At 37.5% G+C, this 18,437-nt stretch overlaps 1 protein-coding gene across 2 annotated transcripts in view; it reads right to left on the reverse strand.

Moving 5' to 3' along the window:
• Positions 1-244: 244 nt before the first annotated feature.
• Positions 245-18,437, reverse strand: part of LOC126298940 (uncharacterized) — a 256,120-nt gene continuing 237,927 nt past the window's right edge. For both annotated transcript variants that reach the window (XM_049990540.1, XM_049990538.1), the window contains one exon: positions 245-1,133. In XM_049990540.1, coding sequence (XP_049846497.1) covers positions 1,105-1,133 — 29 coding nt within the window. In that variant the 3' untranslated portion in view covers positions 245-1,104. The remainder of the gene's footprint in view (positions 1,134-18,437) is intronic.

Here is an 18,437-nt window from a genome sequence, read left to right on the forward strand (position 1 = left end):
AGGTCCGACATCTACTGTGGTCCACATCTGAGATACCCACTCCAGCATTAGACCAAACGTTATATACCGTCGGTCTGGATTTTCCATAACTACCTGTCATTAGACTTAGAATATGCCCCAATACAAAATTATAATTTCTATATTCTTAATGCTAGCTAAAATCTGCTTACATATGAAGCTGCAAGCTTTTGTGATGATTAATTTGTGATGATGTATGATGGACGGTTGCCAAATAATTATAAAATTTATGATCAGCAAGATGCACAATTTTATTGAATTTATTAATAATGTTTGAAATTCATTACTAACAAAAAGTGGTACATCATTCTTAAGGGAAATTACCTCCCCATTCTGTTAGTACAATCAGTTTTCACATAACTGTAAGAGAGTTTAAATTATGGGTTACTAACCACAAAAGCATTAATTGTCTAGAAGTAACTCAATTACTCATGTAAGACATACACCTTAAACTACTGTGTAGTATGGGGGACTGCATCCTAAAACATGCTGCATTTCTATTATGTGTAGCTACCTTGTCTGGTTAATTAAACTACTGTGTAGTATGGGAAACTGCATCCTAAAAATTGCTACATTGCTATTATGTGTAGATACCTTGTCTGATTAATTAAACAGACTTTGATAAAATTTATTTTATCACTAAAATATGATATGCTAACAAAATTGGGTACATCAGCTGATGCACCTCAGTAAGGTTTTTTATCTGACACCTTGTTACTGTATAATTGATTGCTTAAATGGTTGTAATTTCACAATTTTTTCTTATGATTTTATTCATCCTGATATGTTATAGTTTACATGGAAATGACACACATTTGTAAACGAAAAATTTCATCTTTTTCTGCATCTCCTATGATTGCTGTAATGCAAACAGACAACTCAGATGCTTTGAAAACTAACATAACCTGTGCTCAGGTGACCAACACAAAAGAATATCCAGTCATGCTAAAGTCTGACTGTTCCATAAGACCACCTGTTGCCTTTTTTACATGAAGATAGTGATATTAAATTAAAATAATAGTACAGACAATGTATTACACACTTCAAGGATCAAAATACTAAGCACTACGAGGAAAGGGTTCCATATTAACCAGAATGTGAGCGGAAAGCAGCACCTGAAACAAATGCTGAAATTGTTATAGAGCACTGAACTGTATGTCTAAAAAAGTTAAATGGATAATGTAGACATTGAAAATACAAGTGATGAAGATGTAAAGAAAAAGAAAAAAAAAAAAAAAAAAAAAAAAAACAACACTGTATACTTGAGGTGCTGAGTGGCTGATAGGCACATAAAATTGAAAATGTTATATTATCCATGTTGGATCTTGTGAACACCACAGTCATTAATGATAGTTGGTGAATGATGCAACCAGCCACACATAGTTGTGATATGTTCCTGATCTTTCAGATAATATCCTTCTCATACATAATACACATACACTTACATAGCTATAGTGTCCAGCCGACTGCAGCTCACCTGGCATATGAGATTGTATTGGTTGGAGTGTACAAGGGCAGAAAGGATGTGAGGAAAAAGGAGGTGGGAGTGAGCTCCCTTTGGCACAGGCAGAGGGCGTTGCATATGGTGAACAATAACATAAGGGTGTGGATGAAGGAGGGTGGGAGGAGGCAGAACAGAGGAATTGGGAGACTTAATGGTAGAGGTAACAGTGAAACTGGGGCTAGTGAAGATTGAGACTAGGAGGATTGCATTTCTAATCGATGTGTTATATGGGCAATTTCCGTCTCCATAGTTCAGAGAAGCTGGTTTTGGAGGAAGGGAGAATCCAGTGACAGCTCACCATCTCACCCACCAGAGCCACATTTCTATACCATGCTCTTGCTGAATCTCTGTCTCAGATTTCAACTTTCCTTCTCTCTAACCCTTCTTTTTCCTCCCCACCACTTTTTTTTTCTCCCTTCACCCACTCTACCTAATACAACCGCACACTGCAGCCTAACTTCAGAGCTGGTACAATGTAGTCAGTTGTGAAAATTTACCAGGCAGGTGTAGGAGTGTTTTATATATTCTAGAGCTCTGAGGAATGACACTGGCTGAAAGCTCAGGAAAAATATTCCATCTCATTTGTATGCCTATTGACCACTCAAGTGCCTCATCTATATCTTGAGTTGTTACTGTTATTCCTTCCATTATTTATATTCCACCAAGGACTTCCTATTGCCATATTTATATAGAAAATACAGTAGCCCAAAAATACAATCCCCAAGACATTAACAAGTAAGAAACAGGTAGCAACACCACATGTGAAACAATATAGGTTTATTCCCTAGACACTGGCAGAAATTAAAGATACCAAACTTACTGTCCTAGACATTAACAAATTCTTCATCGATGCATGAACTGAGTTAAGATGACTGTATAAACTTCCATTTTTAGCATATTTGCAAATGGAAACTGTTATAATTATTCAATAATAAAAACTACTGATATAGCAGAGGTGGTGTTACTTGTCAAGTATTGAACTCTTAAGTAATTCAGTGGCGAATTTTGGGGTTGGTGCAGGTAGTGGAGGCTATGGGGCTGCAACCTCTCTCCCACCCCACAACCCCAAAGTACAGCTGTTTCTTCTTAATCTCCTCAAAGAAAACGAAAGATTCTTTGCAACATAGATTTAAGGCTTAACAGTCTCAAGAATTTTCTCAGTTTTGTAGTCAGTCTAGTCATACTTGCAGTAATGAACTGGTCAAAAACATCTTCTGACTAAACCCTGTTCATCGTAAGTTTAATACAAATGTAAATATTACACACACAAAACTTCCACTTTCATGTTCAAATGTGGTGTTTATTTGCTGATGAAGTTAAATTAAGCCTATGGTGATAATTATTCATTCAATTGCTGATGTTGTCAGGAGTGGTACTTGACCAGAAATTTTACCAACATGTACTGATCAAAACTAGTGTACCAGGGCTCGTAAAACCAATAATCAATAGGTTAATGTATAATTCATATAAGTTCTTTGCTGACATTGTACACTAGCGTATCTGCATAGTCGAGGTCTTTGGTTGTATAAAGATGTAATAATTCTGTTAATTATTTTGGCATTTTAAGAAATTATGTTGTAACTGTATCTCTGGTTTTATATGGAGTCCTCCACGAATATAATAATTTGTGAAAACTCTGCATATTTTACTGGTCCACAAGTAGGGAAGCTAAATGTAAAAATCTGCAGTAAGGCCCCGCTGCTATGGAAGTATTGTGATGGGACTTGGAAAGATGGACTTCATGCACAAGGCTCTTGATTCCTTTGTGGCAAGTGGATAGTTTGAGCTTTCACTGTGTTACCGAGTGGTCAGTGGCAGCCTTGGTCAGCTATTCTGGCATAAATTGAGGCAAAAAGAGCTTTAAAACATGTAAATTAGCCTCAGATTAAATGTAAAGTGGCCTTGCAATCATGGTATCATTATTGACTCTGTTTGGTTAAATTTACAATGCCAAGAAGAGCTATATCAAGGCATGGCTACTATCAAGAACCATGGTTGCTTTGTCATCAATTTTATAGCCACTGTAATTTGCCACAAGTGCTACCACCTTTAGCAGAATTGTTATCGAAATATGTACATCCAATGGACCACGTATTATGTATTGAATAATAACTTTTTGTGGAAACTCTAAATGATGTGTGCACATCTGCGATTGTGCCAGTCACATTCCTACGCAGGGTCCTTTCCAAGTGAATTAATTCTGAGTATCCTGCTTTTATTAAACTGATTATTTTGGCAGTGAAATATTTTGTAGTTTCATTAACTCTGTGGAGTATGAAGTTTGGTTAGTTTTCTGTGCAGTAGCAAATGATTTACTCCACATAATTTTCCATATTTAAGTTTTCCAAATTGTGTTCACAAAGAAAGATTTTCATTAATTAAGAAGCTAGCATTAAAATAATCAATAACAAAAATACAAAGTGCTTACAGCTGTTTGTAAGTAAATGTTATAAAAAGACAGCAGTATTATTTCACTTTGAACACGTTTGAAACTTGTAATTGTTTTAAAGTAATTTTTCAAGTTCGGTAGTCAATTACAAAGCCAGTTTCACTTGGAGTCCAATGAGAGACTAGTTGCTAGGTCCCTTGTTAACTGTTGAACTAATTTCGCATTATTCATTATTTCTAAAGCTGTTACTAAAGGTATCTATCATTTTCTTAATTTTGGGTTTTATCATTTACAACTGATGATGGTTCTTCAAACCATATAAGTTTAAGGGATGCCATAAGCTTCTTATGTGAGAACTGAAAGTAAAGGCTCTTTCTGAGCAAGTACACCAACTAGTACAATCATTTACTCTGCACCAAAACTTTTCCCATAAATAATAGCTGAACTGGCCATTTGTATAGAGTAACTTCTTGCACAAATTTCAGAAGCCCATAGTAATCAGTACTGTTTCAAAATCATGATTTTTTGTGATAGTTAATTAAAATAATAGTAGTTCTTGCTGTTCCCACACAGACTTTGTTAGTAAGTTCTTATGTCCTCCTGTATTTGTTCATTATACTGAACAGTATTTTTTGCCAATAGCAGGTGTTATTGTCAGTCAGTTTGTATTGCTGCATTTATATTACAGTTTACTTTCATATTGGTAGGATTTCAGTTCAAAACACATTGGCTTTGCTGTTGTCATTGTTTCAAAAACTTCGCAATTATGGAGTTACAGTCCAGTTTCTTGTCACTAGGTACAGTCACGGTCAGGCTAAAACCCTTCACAGAAAGTTAACATTATCAGCAATTGCCAGTTGTGTAGTGATTACCAACTGGGTAAGGGCCGGTAGTGTTACAAGCTCTTTGCAGGCTGTACTAACTTTACAATGAACCCCTCTGCACAGTGATATTTGAAATAAAAATTACATGGTTAAAAGTTAAAAACTGATTAGCAAAAAAACTTGAGTTTCTCAAAGTTTCATTCACAGTAACTTCACAAAAAAATACCTAATAGGTGAGTAGGACCAATTTGGAGTAATGCAACAAAACCTGGTGGACATGTGCTGGGATCATTGGCCAGTCGTTGAATATGAATGTGTTTACATAAATATTAAACTAAGGATAAACACAGTATACAGTCTGTTCCCATTGAGCTGCTGCTAAGCTCCATAGTTCTCCTCAACATATACTGGCAAAAGTTGTTAGTCTTCATGATATATTTTTTCTACAGCTGGCTTAACTTTTCTGAGTCTGAGCTCAAGTCTCGCAGGCAGACATTTTAATTTATTAATTCTTTACTACCACCTCTATTTGCAGCAAATTTTCCACAGCATTCACATATGCTCCTGAATGAACCTGTAACATTACAGAATTGTACAATAAATACTTCATGATATGACACCTATGGCTATGGGTGAGTGCCCTAGAGGTTTGAGCTCATCATGTTAATTTAATTTCATTTATTCTATGAAAATGCAAATGAATATAAATATAATGAGTTTTCACAAAAATTTGTTACTCTTGTGTGTGTTTTCTACCACAGCACCTAATCAGTACATGGCACATGAGTTGGCAGCAATGTACATGAGTAAAAATATTACTCCACCTCATCTCAGGTCAAGTGCAGCAGCTATTATCTTGTTTCTAAGCTACCCACTCCACAAATGGGCTCAACAGTGACAGACTTATTTCACTGTGCTTTTATTAAAGCACTAAACGTACTGTAGAGTCCTTTCTGATTCTTACTGTGAGGCAAATAGTCTGTAGTATTTAAAATATTTAGTTAATTGATCATTCTTTCTTTTGTGGTTGTTGCTTAACATGTTGGCTGCCATGAGGTCAGCACCGGTCATAGCAGAGCCTTATGCCTGATGCCATGTGCCTGCCAACAGTCACAGCAGAGCCTCATGCTGACACTGTGGCCTGGTCTAGCCTGGTGGTGAAACATCCCTCACTATGTGAGTGACAGCCAATATGTCAAATATTTTGTTTCCCATCTACAGGATTCTGTTACTAGCGCAGTCTGCAAATAGAATACACACAGATTTGGACCAGCCGTGTTCCCCTTTTATTTCAAACACATTCTCAGTGTAAGAAATTTGTGTACACAAATATTCTACATCAGTATTCCTGGTATAATTTAAGCAACGTGTCTACAACCACAGTCGGTGGCATTAAATGGCACCTGTTTTGTTGCAGGCAGCATTATTCCACCAAGGGGTATTTATTGTTTTCTTCGTCAATTTTTTGTGGGTTTAGTAGCGCTATATTCCAGAATTTAGCACAACACCACATGTTTTCACTGTTAATATATGACTATTTTTGTTCTGAATGCTTCTTGGTATTTCATTTGCTTGTGTATGAACGTTACCAAGTAGGTTCATTTGAGTTTAGAAAAAATGTATTGTTTCTATTTCTTTTTAAATACTTGTGTGTGTGCAGTAACTGCTCCTTTGTCAACTTGGGAAACACTGTCAAAGAGCATTGAATCTGTTTGACTTACCTGTGAGTCTACTATTAATAAACATTCTTTCATTTCAAAATATAGAACCATAATTTATCTTATAAAAATTATAAAATGCAAAGCAGGCACTGTTGGCAGTGCCCTCAGTCATTACAGTTTTCATTTTCTGTTTATATTTACTGTTTACATGAGTAATTACAGCGGCATTTTCAGTATTGCAGATTCCAAAAACAAAAAATGGAAAAAAGAGAGCTTAATTTTTTGCAAGGCAAAAGGTAAAATAGTAATATGGTGGAGACTGAATCACTCAAGAATAGTGGTGGTGGTTGTGGAGGTGGTCACAGTACTTCATTTTTGGTAGCAGATAGCTGTGTTACTGTGATGAGTAATAGTGTATGAACCTAGTTCAAGTTCCCGTGGTACTAATGATAGTGAGAAAAGTGAGGACTGCATTGTGTCCTCAAAATTTAATTATAAGTGAAAATGCCACTGTGCTACTGAAAACAAAAGCTTTGCAACAAGTTCAAATTACTCTAAGTTGCTGAAATTTATATCGAAGCCAATTTTCCATCAAGTAATGTGTTAAGTGAAAAGTTCTCCAGAAATGTTCAATGTGCATGGTTCAGAAAGTCTCCCTGGCTGGCATACTCTAGAGTAGAAAATGCAGTATACTTCAAATTCTGTGTATTGTTTGCTACGCATTACGTTGGCCATCCATCTTCACAGCCTGTGGACTACTTGGTGCAACAAGGATTCAGCAAATGGAACTGTGCCTTACAGTATTTTAATAACTATGATGCGCTAGAGCATCATAAAAATCCAATTTCACATACACCAAAATATACAAGAAACAAAACTCTGTGGGTACTTTACTGGAACAAAATAAAATTAAAAAGCCTAAAGAGAACGAAGAGAAACTGAAACCCGTAACACAAACAATAATACTAGGTGGAATGCAAAATTTTTGGGACTGGTGCTGTCATCTCGAAAGTAGGAGTAGTAGATCTTTGTACCGCTAGGTGGCGAGAGCTGCATATCTGATGAATCAGTGTGTGGAGTGGCATTCAGCTGGGAGGACATGTGTGTCCACTGTGATTTCTGTAATACTCTGTGTTTGGTGTGTGGCGATTTTACGAGGGATCTCCAAACAGAACAGTGCGTGTGTATCAAATTCTGTGCAAATCTCGGGACTTGCAATGATTGAACAACTGCTTGGTGGACAGAGCATGAGCCATACAATCATCGCAGTGGAAGAGCCTGGGCTCTCCAAGACCCAAAAAAGTGAGACAGGTGAAAAGCAAAGTGAACAGCATGATCATAGTTTTCTTTGATACCAAGGGAATTGTGCACAAAGAATTCATCCCACCCTACCAACAGTGAATTCTGCGTACTACTGTGACATTTTGTGACGGCTCCGTGAAAACGTGCTGCGAAGTAGGCGCGAACTTTGGCATCAAGAGAATTGGCTGTTGCATCACCTGTCATCATTTCCTTGCTCACCAGGACCTTTTTGGCAAAAAACAACATGGTGGTTGTACCCCGCCCCCTATACTCACCAGATTTGGCACCTTGTGACTTCGCACTATTCCCAAAACTGAAACTCAAGTTGAAAGGCCGTCAGTTCGACACTCTAGAGAGGATTCAAGAAGCATCACTGGTGGTGATAAACACCCTCAAAGAACAGGACTTCCAGGAAACGATTGGCCAGTGGCAGAAGTGCTGGAACCAGTGTGTACGTGCGGATGGGAACTACTTTGAGAGTGGTGGTGACCATTAGTCCAAACGTAAGGTTTTTAAGAGATGGCAGCACCAGTCTCGAAAATTTTGGATAGCACCTCGTTTGGCATTATGTGGGCATAGGGATCAAGGGCAAATTGGTTTGGATAACTTACTCTCAAAGAAGGAAGGAAGTTTCAAAGCTCTTTATGAACTGCAGAGAAAAATGCAATCAATACAAGTTCTGTGATACAAAAATAAATATTTGAAACCTGTGGTTTTCTCCTATGAACTAACATTTTAGAACTATTAAAAAAAAGAAAGCTAAATATCTCTCAGTCCTAATTGATGAGACAACTGGTGTCACATCTATTGAGCAAATGTCTAATGTCTTTCTATTTTAGCTATTTTAACGATGAGCATATGAAGATGTCTGAACATTTTTCTTTGTATTTTGTTCTTATTACTTCAACTGCACCAAAAACTCCTTAGGCAATTTTGAAAACTTGAAAGATATGAGTCTGGATTTCAAATGGCTTAGAGGGCAAGATTATAATGGCAATCACACTATGAATGGAAGAGTATACCAGTAAATATTGCTCAATTACAACCTCAAGCTATTTTGTACACTGTATATGGCACTGTATAAATCTTGCAATATCAGAATCTTGCCAAGTCCAAGACATCAGAAACTGTTTCAGAATCACTGACAGAACATACATGTTTCTTAACATGGGAAAGAGGAAGACATTCCATCAAAGAAAATTGATGACTTTTTCAGTGAATCAAAAAAACTGCATTTAAAGAAACAATGTGCAACAATATGGGTAGAGAGGCATGTCTCTATAATGATTTTTGTCAAATTTCTGGAGGCCGTACAGAAATGTTTGGATGACTTTAGCCATTGGACTTACCATGACTTGTTGAATGGTGCCATCGAATTAGTCAACCCCGTTCACACACTGAAATTTTTTGTTTCCCTTTTTGTAAGCAACAGCATTTAAGTACACCTCCTGAACTCCTGATGGAGGGAACAATTGGCAATTTGGGAGGCAACAACTCAGGCAATCACCCCTCTCTGAGCCTGACCTGTACCAGGGGGTACATGCAAACCGTACCTCTCAATGTAGGCCTGGGAACTACACATTACCCAGTCACCTCTTATGTGCAGTACCAATGGGTTGGCCTTAAGGAGTGCACAGGGAGGAAGAAGAAGCAAAGAGGAACCTCATACACTGAAGTGGAGGAAGGATAGGAGAAGGAAAACAAAGAAAAAGATAAGAAAACAGTTGAGGGACTGTTCTGATGTCAGGCTACTGAAAATTCAGAACACATTCTAAAAAATATCCCAGACATGTTCCCCAATGGAGAGGAAAAAAGAATAGCAGGAGGATAGACATGCAGCATGGAAGAGAAAAGGTGCTGCAAAGGCTGGGGCTCCATGGACATCATAGCCAAGCATGAACTCACCAAAGAGTGGTGAGCCCCCTGAAGGTATTGTCGGTTAATGGTTCTATGTAAATTCAGATTTGGTACCAATCTGTTTGTAAATTGTTAAAATGAACACTTTTTCCCTGAAATACAGTTAAACTGAAATTTTACTGTATTTTAAAATAAATTAGTTTTAATACTGATGTTAAAAGTGACTAAAAATTGGAAGTACTTGTTCCACTGGTCATTGTGTTTATGCTTAATTTATTGTGATACTAAATGCTGTAGAATTTTGTTCAGCTAGTGTGTTCAAAACATTTTGCTGTCCTCAGTTTGATTTCAGTTATTAGAAGAGGCATACTGTTAAAGTAAAACTGCACTTTTGTATTGATCTTGACTCAAGTTATTAATAAATTAATAAGTGCCCAAATGTCAACCTTAACTCAATCAGTTCTACCATTTTATCCTGTCCATTGAACCCCACACATTACATTTTGGTAGCAGAGAATGCTTGATTGATTGATTCAATGAGGGTGGATACTATTTGTAGCATAAAGGTATTTTCTGATTACTCATACTGTTTTCATTTTTCAGAATTCCTGGTAATGTAAGAGATTCATTTATTTGAGATGAGAAGAGTTAATTTATGAATTACAACAATGGAAGTTAAAGGTTAACAGCACTGTCTGTGAGCTGCTTCAACAAATAAGCCAAATAGTCACTTGCTGGAGGTGTGAGAAATTAAAGTGCCCCATGAGGTATGTTCAACTGCTGCTGCAATTAATACTGCATTTGAGGAGATGACAAAGGTCCTACTGAGTGAAGATACTTGGGTGCCTAATCAAATACAGAGGATGCAGGCCCGTCTTAATCACTACCTATATAGAATGAATGATTTGGTGGGTGTGGACAAGGAACAGGCACATACTTTAGTAACATATAGTAACATTAATCAAGAATAGTTCCAGACCAGTAATAGAAGATTAAGGGTCATAGATAGTAAAGTTAATTTGAGGGATCACAATAGTGAGGCAGGGTGAATGATCCCCGATACTCTGTTTGTGAAAATGCAGAACTTGTTACAGGAAATTTTAAATTAATGTTCCCATTTTTCATTGAATTCAGTTGATCACACGGTGCATTTTTTATTCACTTTACAGTGGAGCTTGAGAATAGAGCACAGACCATGGACATGAGTGACTTGTGTCCTTTGAGATACATTACTGTTCAATCAAAGGATAATTTGTGTAATGATTTTTTGCATAGAAGAAAACAATACATGGAAACAGTTTAGGACTAGAATTTGCAGGTTAATTGCAGCCAGAGCTGTGCAAGATTTAATATATTGTCACTATGGACATGAACAGATGACTCATGAGTCAGTACTAAATCATATGGAGTGAGTTAAAATAAGTATGGTAACCTCGGAACGGAAATACCAAAGAGCAGGTAATAAGTCATATTTTAGAGGGGTTGAAACCTGAGAGTAGGCAGCATGCGATATTTTGTCAAATCACCATTACATTGGTTCAATTACATGAAGTAGTGAGATAAATGCAGGCCACAGAATTTGTGGATTCCCTTAGAGACAGTCACTGTGTAAAAGGGAGAACTTGGGAGAGTGCTGAGTTAGAGGGGAGGCTGAAGGAGCAAGGCTTCAATAGAAAGGCACAGCAAGGCAGCAGTGATTTATAAAGGCCAGTAGATAGGGGCTCACATAAGATAATTCATTGGAAGTGTGGCAAACAGTGGCGTCTAAGTGAATGCATGGGTAAGGTAAGCCAAGGACAAGAGTTGTGACAATTACGCCAAGGGGCAAGCAAACTGATTAAAGGGATTCCACACTTGCCACTGGTATGTGCAGCATAGAATAAGGAACCAGTCTGCATTCTGTTGGAATTAGGCAGTATTGTCTCAGCAGTTCATTGTAAATGGTTTTTGCAGCATCAGGGAATGTGGAAGTGAGAAAGTTTGTAGCAGAGTGTGGACAATATCTGACTGTTGAGAAGTTAAAGGTAACTGAAAATTTAGTCACTGCCTGTATTAAGGGGCGGGGGGGGGGGGGGGGTGATTTTAAAGTGGAGGTGGATCTGTTTACTGACTGGCCAGTTGGTGGTTACTTCACTTTACCCTCAATATGCTGGCAAAAATACACATTTAAATCTGGATGTACACATAAAACATAACCAGAAACTGTGCTAAATGTATTCCCTGAAAATTATTTCCAGCAATTAGTTCATGCGCATACTCAAATAATAAATGGTTGTGAAAACAAACCTGTCCTCTTAGCAACTGGGCAAAGGGAATAGTGAACACACGGTTGTCATAGCAAGACTGAATACCCTAAATCCACCAAAAATAAATGAAAAATATATCTATTCAAAAAATCAGCTAAAAATTCGCTTGACACCTTCCCGAGAGACAACCTCCACTCCTTCCAAATTAACAATGTAAGTCTAGACCAGATATGGTTTGAATTCCAAAAAATAATATCAACAGCAACTGAGAGATTTATACCAAATAAATTAACAAAACACAGAACTGATTCCCTGTGGTATTCAAAAGAGGTCAGAACGCTGTTGCAGAAACACCAAAAGAATCACACCAAATTTAAATGAATGTAAAATCCCCACAATTAGCAATCTTTTACAGAAGCTCGAAATGTAGTGTAAACCTCGATGTGAGATGGTTATACCAGTTTCCACAATGAAACTGTCTCGAAACCTATACAAAAAACAGATTCTGACAGTATGTAAGGTATGTTACAGGCAAGGTACAATCAATGCCTTCACTGCGCAATAGCAATGGTAATACTATCAATGACAGTGCTACTAAGGCAGGGTCACTAAACATGGTGTACTGAAATTCTTCCACCACAGAAGATGAAGTAAATATTCCAGAATTCAGGAACAGCTGCCAACATGAGTAACTTGGAAGTAGATATACTTGGAGTACTGAAGCAACTTAATTCACTTGATAAAAGCAAATTTCCCAGTCCAGTTTGTACACCAGTTAGGTTCCTTTCAGAGTATGCTGATGCAAGAGCTACTTACTTAACAATCATAGACAACCGCTCGCTTGATGAAAGATCTGTACCAAAAGGCTGGAAAATTGCACAGGTCACACCAACATTCAAGAAAGGCAATAGGAGCAATTCACTAAACTACAGGCCTATGTCCTTAACGTTGATATGCAGCAGTATTTTGTGACATATGTAGTGTTTGAACATTATGAATAACCTTGAAGAGAACAGTCTATTGACACACATCGAAAACGCATTTAGGAAACATCAATCTTGTGAAACACAACTAGTCTTTTACTCACGTGAAGTGCTGAGTACTATCGGAAAGGGATTTCAAAGTGATTCCATATTTCTAGATTCCCAGAAGGCTTTTGACACCATACCTCACAAGAAACTTGTAATCAAATTGTGTGCTTATGGAATATTGTCTCAGTTAACAACTGGATTCATGATTTCATGTCAGAGAAGTCGCAGCTTACAGTAACAAATGAAAAGTCTTCAAGTAAAACAGAAATGATTTTCAGTGTTCCTCAACGTTGTGTTACAGGCCCTCGGCTGTTCCTTACCTATATAAATGATTCAGTAGACAATCTGAGCAGCTGTCTTATGCTGTTTGCAGATGATGTTGTATTTATTACCTATTAAAGACATCTGAAGATAACAACCAACTGCAAAATTATTTAAATAAGATATCTGTATGGTGCGAAAATTGGCAATTGATCCCAAATAATGGAAAGTGTGAGGTCATCACGTGGGTGCTAAAAGAACCCCATTCAACTTCAGTTACACAATAAATCTATTAAATCCAAAGGCTGTAAATTCAATGAAATACCTAGAAATTATAATTACAAACAACTTAAATAGGAAATAACACGCAGAAAATGCTGTGAGGAAGGCGAACCAAAGACTACAATTTATTGGCAGAACACATAGAAGATGCAATAGATCTGCTAAGAGACTGCCTATGCTACACTTGTCCATCTTCTTTTGGACTACTGCTGCATGGTGTGCGGTCCTTGCCAGATAGGATTAATGGAGCACATCAAGAAAGTTCAAAGAAGAGAAGCACATTTTGCACTATCAAGATATGGAAGTGAATGTGTTATGGAAACACTACGGGATTTGGGTTGGAAATAATTAAAACAAAGGTGTTTCTCGCTGCAGTGGGATCTTCTCATGAAATTTCAATCACTAACTTTCTCCTCCGAATGTGAAAATATTTTTTTGACACTGACCGGCATAGGGAGAAACAATCATCATAACAAAATAAGGGAAATCAGAGCTTGTATGGAAAGATACAGGTGTTCATTTTTTTGTGCACTGGTCAAGTGTGGAATAACAGAGAATTATTGTGAAGTTGGTTTGATGAACCCTCTGCTTGGCCCTTAACTGTGATTTGCAGAGCAGTCATGTAGGTGTAGATGCAGAAGGCCATTCTGCAGAATTTCTAGATGTGTTAACCAATGAACTGCGGTTACTGGATTGTCACAGTATCAGATCGAATTAATAGATCAGATTCCAGTCAAGAATATACCCTACAGATTGTCAGCACCAAAGATGGAGGTACGTATTAAGGAAACACATGGAAAGAATGCTAGAACAGGGTATAATTCGACCATTTAAGTCCCTATAAGCTGCTCGCATCTTCTTGGTGTCAAAATCCAATGCCAAGTAGCGTCCAGTAGTGGACTATTATGAATTAAACAAAATGGTGATATAGAGATTAGTGCCACTACCAAATTTACACTTGTGTTTCAGATGGTTTAAGGGAGTGTGGTTATCTATCACGTTAGATATCAACCAGGCTTATAATCAAATACCTTTAGTGGCGGCTTCAAAACCAATTACTGTGTTCATGAAGAACTGGAAATTACTTGAGTTTGGTTGTGTACCTTTGAGGCTAGCAACAGTTCTTTCCCAGCTCAAGGATGCTGTGTTTTCCTACATAAAAATTAAGTATGTTTACCAATACTTGGATGATCTACAGTAGCAAGATTCATGAACATATACAGCACTTGGGGGAGGTGTTTGAGTGAGTAAAGAAGGCAGGACTAACAGTCAATCCTCAGAACATTGTTTTTGTATGTTCTTCTACGTAGTTGCTGGGACATTTAGTTTTGGGGGAAGGAATTTGTATTGATACGAGGAGAGTGGAAACCATCAATCAATTTGTAGGTGTGGTCAATTTTTAGTACATTTATTAGTGGCTTTGCAGAGAAAGCAGGCCCCTTAACAAACTTCTTAAAAAAGCAAGTAAATTTCTGGGGTAGGGCCTTCCCACAAATCTGTCCTTGTGGCCTTATGAGAAGCATTAAAGCCAGCACTGGTATTGGCTCTACCGGATTTCAACATTGAATTCATTTTACCAACTAATGCATTGGGTCTGGGGGTAGGAACAGTTCTGCTGTAGGAACAGGAAGGGGATAAGAAGGTAGTCACCTACACCTAAAGAGTGTTCAATGAGTTGGAGAAAATATATTCTTTCTATGAACTGGAGGCCCTAGCAGTTTGCTTGGTTCAGAAAAGCTTTCATAGTCTAGTGGACACCATTAGTTCATCTTGGAAACAATCAAGCCCTCATCTGGGTGTTTACCAGACCAAGAAAAACTGATTGCACTGCCAGGTGGGCTACCAGGATTTTAACTTTTAAGTTTGAAGTCAGTAATAATTGAATATTGTGGCAGATGGACTGAGTCAAATGTTTGAGGGGAGTGAGAAGAATCAGTGAGATAATCTGCTGCTGGAAGATGGTTGTTTGAGGTCCCTGGTGACTTCAACCCTTACTCAGATTCCTCACTTATTGATTTTGTGACATTAGTGAGTTTCTGAATCAGGGAAAAAATGCCTTTTTTGAAACTTAGGACAGGCTACAGAAATGAAAATGCATAAAGCCCTACAATCTGAGAGACAAAGTGGTTGCTGTAAGACATGCAGAAGTAGAGTTCAATATAGTTGTGTCCATGGAATTGGCTCCCTTAGTCAGATACAGGCATGAATCTCCTGTGGGAGGGCATTTAGGAGAGTGAACGATGCATGAGAAAATCAGACAGCAATTTCTTCAGCCATGAATCAATAACAAGATTCATAAGCAAATAGCAAGTTTTGAGGTGTGAGCTGTTAGTAAACCAGGACAATAAGCAAGAGCAGATATTTGGTGTCCAAGTAGTAGAAAGATCCTTTCAGCAAATGTACACCGATTTTATGGGCCCAGTGGCTAGTTCGAAGGCAGAGAACAGATTTATTCTAATTTATGTGGGTGCCTTTACTCAACTTGTCTGGTTGTTACCCACCAGGGTTGTGACAAATCAAGCAGTGATCCAAAATTTACAGGAAATTTTCAGCAAGTTTGGCTCTTTGTGGTCTGTAGTGACTGATAATGCTACTGCATTTACTGCACATCAATTTAAGGAATTTTGCCTTTGTATGGATGTGTGTCATAGCCACCACTTTATTATCCAAACCCATTGTATGCAGTACACATTAATACATTACTGGCCATTAAAATTACTACACCATGAAGATGACATGTTACAGATGCAAAATTTAACCGACAGGAAGTTGATGCTGTGATATGCAAAATGATTAGCTTTTCAGAGCATTCACACAAGGTTGGCGACACCTACAACGTGCTGACATGAGGAAAGTTTCCAACCGATTTCTCATACACAAACAGCAGTTGACTGGCGTTGCCTGGTGAAACGTCATTGTGATGCCACGTGTAAGGAGGAGAAGTGCGTACCATCATGTTTCTGACTTTGATAAAGGTCAGTCTCTTTAGTACACCTGGTGCACCTTCTAAGTGTTCTGCCAATTAATTGCAGTGTTTGGTTCGCTTTACCCACATCATTATCTATGTGATCTTTTTAATTTAGGTTATTTGTAATTGTAATTGCTAAGTATTTAATTGAATTTACAGCCTTAAGATTTGTGTGACTTATCGTATAACCGAAATTTAGCTGATTTATTTTAGTAATCATGTGAATAACTTCACACTTTTCTTTATTCAAAGTCAATTGCCACTTTTTGTACCATACAGATATCTTATCTAAATCATTTTGCAATTCGTTTTGGTCACCTGACAACTTTACAAGACAGTAAATGTCAGCACCATCTGCAAACAATCTAATAAGGCTACTCAGATTGTCTCCTATGTTGTTAATATAGATCAGGAACAATAGAAGGCCTATAAAACATCCTTGGGGAATGCCAGATAATACTTCTGTTACACTCAATGACTTTCCATCTATTACTACAAACTGTGACCTTTCTGACAGGTAATCACAAATCCAGTTGCACAATTGAGGCAATATTCCAGAGGCACACAGTTTGGTTAGAAGATGCTTGTAAGGAATGGTGTTGAAAGCCTTCTGGAAATCTAAAATATGGAATCAATTTGACATCCCCTGTTGATAGCACACATTACTTCATGAGTATAAAGAGCTAGTTGTGTTTTGCAAGAATGATATTTTTTGAATCCGTGATAACTATGTGTCAATAAATCATTTTCTTCAAGGCACTTCATAAAGTTCAATTACAGTATATGTTACATAATGTTCGAATACAGTATATGTTCGAGAACCCTACTAAAAATCGACATCAGTGATGTGGGCCTGTAATTCCACAGATTACTCCTACTTCCCTTTTTGGATATTGGTGTGACTTGAGCAATTTTCCATTCTTTAGATATGGAACTTTCTGTGAGTGAGCGGTTGTATATAATTGCTAAATATGGAGCTATTGTATCAGCATACTCTGAAAGGAACCTGACTGTTATACAATCTGGACCAGAGGCCTTGCCTTTATTAACTGACTTAAGCTTCTTTGCTACACTGTGGAAATCTATTTCTATGTTTCTCACCTTGGCAGTTATTCTTGATTGGAATTCAGGATTATTTACTTCGTCGTCTTTGGCAAAGGAGTTTCAGAAAACAGAGTTTAATAACTCTGCTTTAGTGGCACTCATCAGTTACTTCATCGTTGTTATTGCACAGTGAAGGTATTCATTGTGTCTTGCCACTGGTGTGCTTTATGTATGACCAGAATCTCTTTGGGTTTTCTGTCAGATTCTGAGACAGAGTTTTCTTATGGAAATTATTAAAAGCATCTCACATTGAAGTATGCATTATATTTCAAACTTCTGCAGAATTTTGCCAATCTTGGGGATTTTGCGTTCTTTTAAATTTGGCATGCTTCTTTCGCTGCTTATGCAACAGTGATTTGACCCATTTTATGTACCATGGGGGGATCAGTACCATCATTTATTAATTTATGTGGCATATATCTCTCAATTGCCATCAATACTATCTCTTTGAAATCATTCCACATCTTTTGTACGCTTATGTGAGCAGATCGGAAGGAGTGGAGACTGTCTCTTAAAAAGGCATTAAGAGCATCTTTATCAGCTTTTTTTAAATTGGTGTACTTTGGGTTTCTTTTTGAGGATTGTAGGTGTTACGGTATTCAGCTTAGCAGCTACTGCCTTGTGGTCACTAATTCCTGTATTCATCATGATAGTCCATATTTGTCCAGGATTATTTGTCGCTAAGAGGTCAAGTATGCTTTCGCAACCATTTACACTTCGAGTGGGTTCATAAACTAATTGTTCAAAATAATTTTCTGAGAAATTATCCAGTACAATTTCAGATGATGTTTTATGCCTGCCATCAGCTTTACACATATAATTTTTCCAGCATATCGAGGGTAGATTAAAGTCACCACCGACTATAATAGTATGAGTGAAATGAGACTCAAGTTTTCTTTGGACAGTTCAGCAACTATATCTTCTGAGTAAGGGGATTGGTAAAACAATCCAATTAATAATTAAGTCCGCTTGTTAAGTATAACCTCTACT

Source organism: Schistocerca gregaria, chromosome X (assembly GCF_023897955.1).
Source record: "Schistocerca gregaria isolate iqSchGreg1 chromosome X, iqSchGreg1.2, whole genome shotgun sequence".
NCBI classification, from domain to species: domain Eukaryota; kingdom Metazoa; phylum Arthropoda; class Insecta; order Orthoptera; family Acrididae; genus Schistocerca; species Schistocerca gregaria.